The 12,927-nt window shown below is 41.9% G+C and overlaps 1 protein-coding gene across 3 annotated transcripts in view; it reads left to right on the top strand.

The window, feature by feature from the left end:
• NHSL1 (NHS like 1) overlaps positions 1-12,927 on the top strand; it is a 186,802-nt gene that overhangs the window by 156,388 nt on the left and 17,487 nt on the right. For all 3 annotated transcript variants that reach the window (XM_072855952.1, XM_072855951.1, XM_072855953.1), the window contains exons 4-5: positions 5,358-5,550; positions 10,307-10,438. In XM_072855952.1, the coding sequence (XP_072712053.1) occupies positions 5,358-5,550; positions 10,307-10,438 (325 nt within the window). The remainder of the gene's footprint in view (positions 1-5,357; positions 5,551-10,306; positions 10,439-12,927) is intronic.

Raw genomic sequence — 12,927 nt, 5'->3', positions numbered from 1 at the left:
ACATCCCACCTTTCCCTCTTCCCTGGTCCATTAAAAAAGGACAAATTCCAACAAATTTTCCTGAAGAGATGAGTCTGACATCCCGTTGCACAGAAATTTGGCCATTTAAGTCTAGCAATAAAGTTGTTATGAATCAGAGATGCTTTAAAAATGGGACAGGTGGGTTTTTTTCTATTATGAACATAGTGTTTATGGTCAGCTTTGATAAGCAGATACATAATCTCAAAGTAATGTCTAGTCCACTTCTATTTCTGATGTAACAGACCTTACTTGAGAAGACATTCCTGTTACACAGCAGCAATTCACTGCATCTTCCGGCAAGCTTCTGTGTTGTAAATCTGGGAATGTTTGCTAAAAATATGTAAATCCCTATTTTTATCCTGGTTAGAGAGAAATAATTTCTGTGTGAAGAAAGCTGAAAGATGAGCTGCTGTCTTCCTCTGTGTGCAATAAAGCTGTGGACAGCTTTGTCATGCGCTTTAAAAGTATCTTCACATCACAAAACCAAGTAAATATACCACAATCTTTGTAGCACTTTGGAAGAAAGAATGTAAGTAGAGACAGTCATGCTCGTCCAGGAACCATGGAAAGTGTACCTGCAGATGAAGCGCGAACGTTTCTTCCTACACTCAAAAGTGCCCGCAACTCTTCTACTGAATTATTTTGTAGAAGTATGCGCCACTGTTCTATGACAGAAAATCATTCTCACTGACACAGTGCTTTGACCTCAACTACACAATTAGGTTTTCAAGTGCTTTTCGTTCATTGTATGCTCACTGGGCTGATTAATTTCTGTCTGTCTTCCTCCATTTGTCCCCAACTTTCTCAACTTTTAATTTTGCAAAATTTGTCATTGTTGCTCCACATTTTTTTGGATAATTAGGATTGCCTTTGGTGTGGTTTAACCCCAGCTGGCAACTAAGCCCCACACAGCCACTCGCTCACTCCCCCCTGGTGGGATGGGGGAGAGAATCAGAAGAGTAAAAGTGAGAAAACTCATGGGTTGAGATAAAGACAGTTTAATAGGGAAAGCAAAAGCCATGCACACAAGCAAAGCAAAACAAGGAATTCATTCACTGCTTCCCATGGGCAGGCAGGTGTTCAGCCATCTCCAGGAAAGCAGGGCTCCATCATGTGTAATGGTTACTTGGGAGGACAAACACCATCACTCCAAATGTCCCCCCCCCTTCCTCCTCCTTCTCCCAGCTTTTATTGCTGAGCATGACGCCATGTGGTATGGAACAGCCCTTTGGTCAGCTGGGGTCGGCTGTCCTGGCTGTGTCCCCTCCCAGCTTCTTGTGCCCCCCCCAGCCTACTCGCTGGTGGGGTGGGATGAGGAGCAGAAAAGGCCTTGACTCTGTGCAAGCACTGCTCAGCAGTAAGTAAAACATCCCTGTGTTATCAACACTGTTTCCAGCACAAATCCAAAACATAGCCCCATGCTAGCTACTATGAAGAAAATTAACTCTACCCCAGCCAAAACCGGCACACCCTTGTAGTGGATGCTGCAGTTCTTCAGTTTTTCTATCTATTATATACTGTGATGGGAAAAGGGTTCTGCTTGGTTTGGGTGATTTCCTTGAAAAGGAAAGGTAGCTTTGTAACCAATATCTCCGTCACTTGACATATGGGAGTACCCGCTGGTGACTGCTGTATGACAGCTGAGACCTGGCACTGCAGTACAGTCTGAATGTGACAGATATTGATGCTGACAGCAGCAACCAAGCAGAGTATCCGAAGGTCACTGGAGCTCATCCTCACCCCACACAAACTGCAAAACCAGGCTTGAAGCGTCACCCTTGGTGCCCTGATGCAGGCAGAGAAGAGCTCTTTGTAGAAGGGGGGAGCGATATTTCTCTGCCTCAACCTCTGATTACTCCTGTAGGCGCGCACACACGTGCCCGCTGTGGCACTGAGCTAGCACCCCCCTGCCACATTCCTTACAAACCCTTTCTCTCTCTCAGCTGTTTTTAAACCTAATTGGGGGGAAGCATAGCCTGGAGGCAACTTTCCCTTCTGCAATGGCATTTCTCTCCCATGTTGCTTAAGTTAATGAAGGCTTTTATAAATTTGAGTGATTTGAGGTGGGAAAGTGCTTGCGTTTGTGTGTAGGTGCATATACATACGTGTGCCTGCACTGTATAGGTGTATAAATAGTGTATGTACACGCACCCATAAAAAGATAAGAATTCACATTATATTTTTGTGGTGGGTTGACCCTGGCTGGATGCCAGGCACCCACCAAAGCCGCTCTATGAATTCCTCTCCTCAGCTGGACAGGGGAGAGAAAATATAATGTAAGGTTAATGGGTCGAGATAAGGACAGGGAGAGATCACTCAGCAATTACTGTCACAGGCAAAACAGACTCGACTTGGGGAAAAATTAATTTAATTTATCGCCAATCAAATCAGAGTAGGATAATGAGAAATAAAAACTAAATCTTAAAACACCTTCCCCCACCCCTCCCTTCTTCCCAGGCTCAACATCACTCCTGAATTCTCTGCCTCCTCCCCCTCAGCGGCACAGGGGGACAGGGAACGGGGGCTGTGGTCAGCTCATCACACGTTGTCTCTGCCGCTCCTTCCTCCTCAGGGGGAGGACTCCTCACGCTCCTCCCCTGCTCCAGCGTGGGGTTCCTCCCACGGGAGACAGTCCTCCATTAACTTCTCCAACGTGAGTCCTTCCCACGGGCTGCAGTTCTTCATGAACTGCTCCAGTGTGGGTCCCTTCCACGGGGTGCAGTCCTTCAGCAACAGACTGCTCCAGTGTGGGTCCCCCGCGGGGTCACAAGTCCTGCCAGCAAACCTGCTCCAGCGTGGCCTCCTCTCTCCATGGGGCCACAGGTCCTGCCAGGAGCCTGCTCCAGCACAGGCTCTCCACGGGGTCACAGCCTCCTTCAGGTGCATCCACCTGCTCCAGCATGGGGTCCTCCATGGTCTGCAGGTGGATATCTGTTCCACTGTGGACCTCCATGGGCTGCAGGGGAATCTCTGCTCCGGTGCGTGGAGCACCTCCTCCCCCTCCTTCTTCACTGACCTTGGTGTCTGCAGAGTTGTTCCTCTCACATATTCTCGCTCCTCTCTCCAGCTGCAGGTGCTGTTGCGTGGGTTTTTTCCTCCTTCTTAAATACATTGTCCCAGAGGCGCTACCACCATTGCCCATGGGCTCGGCCTTGGGCCAGCAATGGGCCTGTCTTGGAGCCAGCTGGCATGGGCTCTCTTGCACATGGGGGAAGCTTCTAGCAGCTTCTCACAGAAGCCACCCCTCCTGTAGCCCCCCAGCTACCCAAACCTTGCCACGCAAACCCAGTTCTTATAGAAACGGTTTTAAGGCCTTTTAAAAACAATGCGAGCCTGAAAAAATACTGGTGTCCTCTAAGAAGGTTGTATTGAAAGAATTGCTGGGGCTTTCACAGGGCTGAACCCTTTCCTGCAGAGTAGCATATATCCCATCCACAGCCTCCCTGGTAAAGAAATGTAAGACTGACAGAAATGGATTATTTCCTCGAAGCAAAGTTCCCATATTTCAAAGTGTGGTTCCAAACCGCAGGATGATATTAGTAATAATTTCGTTGCCTGAGAGTTTTTTTATTACTACCTGAAGAGATTTTACTTTTCTATTGTTTTACTTTTTGCCTGTAAGTTGCTTTTATTTTTACTTTTTATTAAATAAAATGTTGGGCCCTGTCTTAACGGATGTGGAGTTGAAGCATAATAGAATAAATAAATGGTTATTTATTTATAAACAGTGGGAACTCCTCATGGTAACAGGAAGAAAATTAAAATCAGAAATGATAAACCGTGGTTGCAGCACACTGTCTGGGCATGTCTTTTGTATAGCACTCAGCTTCAAGAGAAAACAGATCGCTTAGACTGAAAACCCATAATAATTAAAAAAAAAATCCATCTGTTATAAATAGCTGTGATGTTTCTTTCATGCCCATGTACAGCAGTGAGGGAGTAACTACCAGGAGAGACAGTGATCCAGTACTGGCAGCCCTATTTTGGGTAGTGGTCTGCTCTCCAAAGGGAGAGAGGAGTAAAGAAAAAGGGGAGAGGACTGTAACTCTGGTCTGGTGGTAGAGAGGGAGGTCCAGTGTGCCAAGCAGCCCAAGCAGAGGAGTCGGGAGGCTGCAGAGAGATCTCTGCTAGTGCTGCAGCCTCTGTGCAACTCCTCTTCCACGGTTTTCTTCTCTTTTTCATTTTGCCTGGGAGCAGGAGGAGGCGGAGGTTGGTTTTCCTCTGGGTCTTCCTTCCTCTCCTGCTACTGGGATTCCCTGGGGTGCCTTGCTAGCAGGAGCAGGGAGGAGAGAAGGCTGCTTCTCCTGCATTTGCCTGGAGCTTGTGACCGCCTGCTAGAAGCCCCAGTAATGTCTTCTGTGTGCACCAAACCTGCCTGTCCTCGGGGTTTGCCGTGGACTATAGTACTGTCTTATCAGTAAAAAGCTACATTACGGCTTTCTCTGCCATTACTGGCATGCAAGTGAGGACCTTGTAATGAAAACAGATTTGCTCCCCACAAGCAAATGGCTTTTTTGGCTTATGACTTTGGTGGAAGGATCTGCACAAGCTGTTGCAATCTCTTTGTCTGGTGCATAAAGTTTTTTGTTTCATTGGTTGTTTATTTTTTGTAAGTGAAACACCCCCCCATCATGGAGGTGAAATCTGCCACTTTGATAAGGAATGACTTTTAAAATGACCATTCTGTGGCTACTAATATTGTTAACTGCTTCATCCTTGAAAAATGGGTAAAATGAATCCCTTGACTGTGGCATGAGTTTCTCTAAGGCCAAAGCAAAGTTATTCTAGCTGCCTCACTGATCTGTGGCTGATGGTTTTGTAGAGTGCATTGGCTGGTTCTTTTACTGAGCTCTCCCAAAATCTGTCTCTTCATAACAGGCTTCTTGCTGAGATCTTACACATCCTTACAACCTAGTACAGCTAGAGCAAATCTGAATCTTCCTCGTAGGGCACTGGGAGGGGTTAATCGCTCCAGGGACAAGGTCAGTGTGTAAGATAATTAGTTACTGTGCTTTGCTCTGCTCAAGACTACTCTTTTCTTTTTCATTGGTATGTATTCCTTAGACTGATCAGATGTCTTGGATAAATACAATCCAAGTGTTTTGTTGTGGGTTGTTTGTTTGTTTGTTTTAAATCACTCTTTATGTGATTTAAAAGTGTGATATTTATGTGATTTAATATCACACTTTATGTGATATCACAGTGCGATATTGGTGAGGGTGTATTTTGCTCCACAAGCAATCTGACTGCAGTGGCAATACCTTAGTAATACTATAGTCCTACCTTTTTGATTTTTGGTAGTAAACTTAGATTGTTGCATGTATTTCTGTTTGTAGTGTCCCGTCTCTTCCCCAGAAGAAGAAAAGCTTATTACCATCAAAAGGCCTAAAACTCCAGTTCCAAATGAGTTATCAGATATCAACACCCAAACCAACTGGACTAAGTCACTCCCACTGCCAACGCCAGAAGAGAAAATGCGACAGCAAGCACAAGCAGTCCAAACAGATGTGGTTCCTATTAATGTGACTGGTAGGCTTTGAATTTCAGTAATTACATTACGCTGATGAGGGAGGGAAGGGATAAAAGGGGATCCATACAGTTGGATAGTATTTGACACATGTATTTGATGCATGAATTTTAAATTTCTTGCACCTTTCTGTGAAAACTGTTTTGTGTTTAATAGTTCATCTCCAAACTAATGAGAAAATCTCAAAATCCCTTAAAATGATCATTAATGAAGATAGTCTACACAACGTCAGATTGAAACGGCATTAGATATTCATGAAATACAAGAAGAGGGTTGATAAATAGCAGTGTTTTGCTGTGGACTTCACTGAAGATATGTAATGGAAAATCATGTTTTATGCAATGCTAATGATATTTCAGGGTTTTCTTCTAGGAATTTTATGTGAGGAAGGTTATCAGGGACTTCTGTATGCCAAAGACTAAATGTTACAAAATTAGAGGAAAAGAACTCTAGGGTCTTGTTATGAACTGTGTATTAACTCTTCATTTTGAAAATGCTCTTTGGCTTTACAGTTGCAGAACTCCTGCTCTGTGAAAGTTAAATTATGTTAAAGCCTAATGTTGAATAGATACTTTGTTGTATGTAAATAGAATTTCTGTGAAAGATTGAATTACCACTTCAATTTAATAATCCCTCTTTTTCTGCATAGTATCAAGATTGTCTATTATTAGTTAATTCAAATAACTGACCGTTTTCCTGCCAAAACCAGGATGATACTCAATATCCAATTTATTTCAAATGCCATATGGTGCTCTCTGGCTCCACGCTCCCTCTTACAATCAGTAGCTTGCAATATTTGGTTTTGTTTTGAAAGTAAATTAGGTGTTCCCTTTCCTAGTGTGACTACCAATAATTTTTTCACATATATTTTTATAAACTAGTATTTTAAATAACACTATTTAATAGTATTTAAATATTTAAATAGTATAGGAGCAGTACTTCTGTGACAAATATCATAGAGCTCTGAAAAACATTTCCTTAAATAAACAGCAGAAAATACTTGAAATAAATAGCATGATGACAACAGAAAATTACAAACACTCCAGGTCTGGAAAATTAATAGAAGGAAAACAAACACAATGCTGAAATATTACTAGGCCAGTTGGTATTATCTAGGGAATGTAGGATACAGGTGCAGAAGGCCGAGTTATGGGAACAACGGATAATCTGACATAATCGATAAGCTTGAGCAGGGCTTAGATATTAAGACAGCAGGAACAGGGTATACTTACAGAAAGAGTAATCTGTTGTTTGATTTAATGCACACTCAAAATATATGGGGGACGTAAACAGATGGAAGTTAAAATGAGGTAAAAGAGATCAAATAACCCTCATAGATTTAATTCAGCGTCACTGGGAACGTTACTGTGTTTGGATAAATTGAACTTGTTAATTCAACCAGCTTAATTCGACTAGTGTAGCAAACCTTGTGTCCCCTGAATCGTTTGGTTTGCACTCAGCAAACTCAGTGGTTCTCAACTTTTCTGACAAAAACAGTGCACGTGCATATTACACCTCACCTTTCTGGAGTGTGCTATTGAGCATTTATTCCCTTATAAACATAGTAATTGAAAGGGACAGAAAGGGAGGGCAGTTAAGGAAGACTGCTCTTGCAGTATGAGGACTGGTCTCTGGGATCCACCGTTTCCTTTCCCTTGGAATAATTATATTGCTACTGTGAAACAAGGCAAGCGACAGTAACAGACTACGAGCCACACACAACACACAAAAAAACGCTGCTGTCCTTGTTCCTCTTTAAAAAGTCACAATCTGCTCTCCTCCTCTGCCCTCCCACACGCTGAGTAATTTTATTTTGTGAAGTTCCTTATGTTACTGCACAAGGCAGGAAAAAAACGACCAAAAATTCTGTGCCGTTTGTTCAATGTGCCGTGGAACAAACCATCACCGGTTTTTGTTTTGATTTGGCTTTTTCCTTCGCTTGCTCATTTTCTCACTCTCCCAGAAGAGAGGTCAAAAAACTTCCATTTTATTACTCCTGGCATGAAATAAAACGTTAACCTCTGAAGAGGCTGCTGGCAATTGACTGCGTTTTCAGCAGTGCATTAGTAATGATTCTGCTATAGTGGCCTCTCACGTGGCTGTGCAAAAAATGCTCCATGAGTTCAGCTTTCGGGGCTCTTCGGTGAACAGATTGCAACTAATACAGTAGTAGTACAAATCTGTTGGATAGCCTGAAGGTGCAGGGGCATTGCATTAGGCTGACAAGCTGCTGACCAGACATCCAGGTTTGCAAGCAGTTTCAGTCTTTGGGAGTGCCCGGGCTGAGCTTATTCTGGCCTGGAAAGAGTTGGGCTGAGTTTTCAGTGGTGGCTAGTCTTTGCTTTTACATATCCTGGGGGTTAAAAGATGCATAATGGTGTCTGCTCTCATGGGTTTTCCGGAACTAACTTTCTTTCCAGACAGAGGAGAGTGGTGATGGTGGAGGTGATCCACACTAGGCTGGATCCTGCAAAACATTTAAGCATTTGCTTGAGTCCAGCTTAACTGACTTCAGTGAGATTTAAGCACATACTTAAGTATTTTTGGTGAATCCAAGGAAACTGAGTAAACTGCATGAGGGAAAACTGAGTAAACTGTATAAGGAATGCCTAGATGATTTATTACAAACCTGTAACAGAAGGAGAAAAGTATCCTTAAATCTGCAAAATATATTTAACATCGATACTTTCTAAAAAAAAAAGATGACAATGAAGAAAGGAAGAAAGACTGAGACATTCTGATTTGCTTGTTGGAATTTATTGAAGCTGCTACTTTGAAATTCTACAAATTTGCACAGTGGCTTTGAAAAAGCCTTTGTGTATCAAAAGCCATTGAAGATGGATTGGTTGAGTTAGCTCTTGGGTAGCTCAGGGGAAAAAGTTACTGTGGATCAGCTGACACAGTAAGATTTCCCCATGGTCATCCTGTGCTGTCTGAGGCTTCATGTAAAAGAGTCTCTCCTTGTTTGCACCCTCTACTTACCATTTACATTTTATTCTATGGCATTCAAAGCTGTATTTTAATTTCCTTGCAACTCACCATCTCAGGCATAATTGTTGGCCTTTGAATGGGTAAAAACACGTTCAGAGATGAAAAACTTTCTGCTTTGAATTCTTTGGATTTGTTATAATGTGGCTAGAATAATTGTTATCCTGCACGGCAGGATTACCTAATGGTTCTGACCCTGACCCCATAAGGGTCGTAACGTCCTAATAGTGGTAATGTCCCAGACAGTGCATAGTCTGTCTCAATATTTCAGGGCTTCTACTAAGCCGGTGGGATCCATAGCTCTAAATTTTATAGATCCCATGGGCTTCCTCCTGTCTTAATCTGCCCTGACTTCAATCAGTCCAAAACTTGGATGAAACTGGCACTTCTTTGTAGCTGCAAGGATTCCACTTAGCGCAAGTGTGGCTCCTGGGAGCACAAAGCTCTGGTCAAACAGTCAGAGTCTTCATATTTACAATATGGTGAATGAAACTGCTACGTTTTTTCCTTGTATTTTCACAAGTCCACATGCTATACTTTAATATATGACTGTATCTTTAACTGTTGTAGAGGTAATGACGTTTTCTATGCTATTTGCACGACACACATCATACTGATGTGCAGTCAGCCAGGGATAATATTTATGATGTGTTAGCTACTGTGCATTAATCACTTTTTAGAGGTAAATAATTTGGTCATCAATTTTCAAAAAAAGCGTACAAGACAAAAAACATATACAGGTATATCAAGTTTTTTCTGCATTTAAGTTTTAAATGGGTCATCTAAAGGACCTATAGCAGTGCTTCAAAATGCTTTAACTTCTAAAAAGGGAACTTCCGTGTGAGATATGGGGGGTGGTCGTTAGATTTTTGGAAGTGAGAGACAATTAACTCAGCTCACAATCTATAGGGCAAGTTTTATCTTGCTACAAGTAAAATGGCCAAATTATAAACCTCTGAACAAAAGTGAATTCCTAAAGAGAAGCTGCTTAATTATAGTGGTGCTTCTGGGTCCCATTATGATACAGCACATGGTCATCATAAGGCTTTGTCTGGCAATGTGCACTTACACACAAATTTTTTCAGCTCTTGCCGTTGTATATTTTTATAATCATTTATAAAGTTTCAATTTTAAGCAGCTTCCACTCTGACTGAAATATTTATGAGACCACAAGATCAGTTTGATCTCTGCATGCTCCATAGTACTTATTTGTATTCATGTTAAAAGATCACCACCAGAAACGTGGTACATTTGACAGGTTCAGAGCAACTTGGAATGAAAAAGAAGCATCTCGTGTGATTTAATGATGGAGCTGTGCAAAGACGTTGTAATAGCTGTTGCCAATAGCAATGCCTGTTCCTGCATAAACCATTGTGATCTTTCATTTTCATGAGCAGATTTGCTTTTTCTGCAGCTCGTTACTTTAAAATAAAACTACAAAACCACACAAAAGCCCACAAAGGGCCAAATTAAAGCAAGGATTCTGTTCACTTGTGGAATTAGAGCTGCTCTCACGAGATCTGAAGCGGGCTCAGGAAGCTAAAATTCCTTTTAAAACCTTCAGTACTGTGTAATGGATATGTGTGTCTAAAGCCTTACTGTGACGATATGCCGTTATCTTCCTTCAGTGTAAACCTTCATTGTAGGACCAAGCTAACATCATTTATTAATGCCTTTTTGTCCATTTCTACAACAAAACTAGTGGAAGAAAGTGCATGATGTCAGCGTGCTTGGAAGTAATGTTGCTTTGCTTGTTCTACCATGTATTAGGGGAGAATTTCGACCGCCAAGCCAGCATTCGGCGGTCTCTAATTTACACAGACACGGTGGTAAGACGGCCGAAGAAAGTCAAAAGGAGAAAGACTATTACAGGAATCCCTGACAACATACAAAAGGAGCTAGGTATGGCTCATCAGAACTGTATTTCATCCACTGTTCATTGTCACAGCTTATCATTACTTGACTAATAACATTACCAGTGCTCATGAAACCAATACAGTCTGATAGCCTATTACAGTTCCAAATACGTGTGCGCCTCCTTGCCACCTTGTGCATCAGGAAGTTAGGACCTTTTACCTGTTGACTTCCATCTGTTGAAGGGAACAGGGTATTTAGAAAATGGTGTACCAGTACAATGGAAATCTGCAGGGATGTAAGGTTTCTGGTGTTTAATGCTTTCCTGGAGATTTGGTCTACTCCCCCAGGATGTTCACTGAAGCAAAACTGAAGTGGGCAGGCATTTTGGCTTGCAAATAATTACTCAGTGGAGTAAAACAATTCATGGATGCCTTCCCAAATCTGCCGAGAGTTGCATCAACAGTGAAAAACGTGTGTATTTTCCAGTTCAGTTTAGATCTAATTGGCGACCCCTTAAGTATCAGTATTGTTTGATTGGAAGTAATTTACATGGGCTCATTATCTATTGCATATATTCCAAAGGAAAAATGCCTACTTGGTCACATTTACACTACCTCAGGCTGTCCTCTTTCACAGTTAGTAGCATACGTGATATTCAAAGCTAATGAAGCAGTCTGAATTTTGGCAGACCTTTCAGACACTTTTTGCAGAACTCTTTGATTTAAATCTGGTCATTCTTATTTTTAAAAAAGATGTTTCATTTTTTCCCAAATGATAACTTCACAGATAAAATTATGCTCCCCTTCCCTTTTTTTTTTGCAGTAGAAGAAGAATGTCTTTTAAAGTAGTCTGGCAGAACATAATTTTAGGTGTTGTACATGTGAAATCGTCTCGTATATTGACGATTTCAGTGAGTTTTACTACCTTGCATTTTGCATCTCTTTCTTTTTTAATTATGTTTTTGATTCTTGGTTCTTTGTCTAGATTTTTCAGAAACAGAAGCAAACATATATAACTTTGTCTGGATGGGTTTGAAGTGAGCTAGAGGGCCAGGCGTAGAGAAAGCCAAGAAATGAATAAGTACATGAAGAGCAGTTTGTGAGTGGAACTTCAGCATCTGTAATGAAACAGTGCTCTGCCATGGGAATCCTCTGCCTCAAGAAAGAAAATTCAATTGCCCTAACACTGTTAGGACAGTAAAGTTAGGCAGCTTTAAATTTTGTTACCTTTGGATCTCACATAATGATTTTATTTCTAACTGCTGCTCTGAGATTTGTCCAAAGGTGTCAGGTGTCTTTGTCCATCTCTTCTTGCGGGATGGATGCTGTTTTGTGCCTGCCGTAGGGAACTCCTCCTCATAGTGTGGCTTTCTTTCCTCCCTCTTCATGTCCACAGTGGGCCTTGGCACCTGGCAGGAGACACTTTCCAGACCTGGAGTCCTCCAGGAGGTCAAAATTTGAATTTGTTATTGCCTGAGAGAGGGCGACACATTTATCAGCCTTGCAATCAACTATAAGCAAGCTTGAGAGTTAAGTAAAATAAAGTAGATTTGTTCTAACCAAACAAAGATCGAAGCTGGAAACAAAGCTACATAAAAGTTAATATTTGATTATTCTTAGCAAAAGATTCCCTTCTCCTTTAGGTCTCTCTCAGGCTAATCCCTCAGATACCATGTTTACAGCTGGTTTGAGGAATAGCAGAGACAACCCTCATCCTCTCTCATCTGTTCAGGATGGATACTTTTTATGTTCCCTTCTTCCATTTTAAACTAAATCACTTTGCTCTTTGTCTAGAGCTGAGATGAAATGACTTGTGCTCCATAAAAACACTTGTACCGCTTAAATGCAAAACTGATACAAGACATCGCTTAAACTGTTCATTTTTAGGGTTGTTACAGTGGTCTTGAGTCTAGTGTGGCATTCTGAAAATGACATACATACCAAGATCATAGTTTTTGACAGAGATTGTCTTTGACACATGGAGGACCTACCTTGAGGGCAGATAGCGGAGAAAAGCAGAGCGAAGCAGAATGCTTTGTTCCACACTACCGTTTGTCACTCGTTGGGGTTCCCAACGCTCTTTCAGGCACATGGATTTTGAAATGGGTGACAACTGTACTTGGGTGGATGCATGGAGAATGCTTCCTGCTGGCAGTGTTTCCAAAACTTTGAGGTTACATTTGTGACCACTTCAGACAGGTGTTTAACGCTTGAAAACATCAACTGCAGTTTACCTGGTAGAATAAACTGAGAATGCAGTTGGCATCTATCTTAAAAAGAAATCTTAAATTAGTATCTTAAAAGAAGTTTGTGACTATTGCCAATCTGTTTGCTAAGGGTGACGGGTTTTATGGTCTTGATTTCGGTCTTTCATCTCTGTGCTGAGCACATTTCATGTTGCACTGCTTGAAGGTTTTCCTTGGCTCCTATTTTAAGCTGTGGAAATTTCAGGGCTGGCAGTATATCACTGTATGAGCTGTCCCTGGACGGTTCCCTGGCCCACAACCGGCAGGCACATAGGGCTTCAGCCATCTG

Source organism: Ciconia boyciana, chromosome 3 (genome assembly GCF_034638445.1).
Source record: "Ciconia boyciana chromosome 3, ASM3463844v1, whole genome shotgun sequence".
NCBI lineage: Eukaryota > Metazoa > Chordata > Aves > Ciconiiformes > Ciconiidae > Ciconia > Ciconia boyciana.
This window is presented reverse-complemented; position numbering and strand designations above follow the sequence as displayed.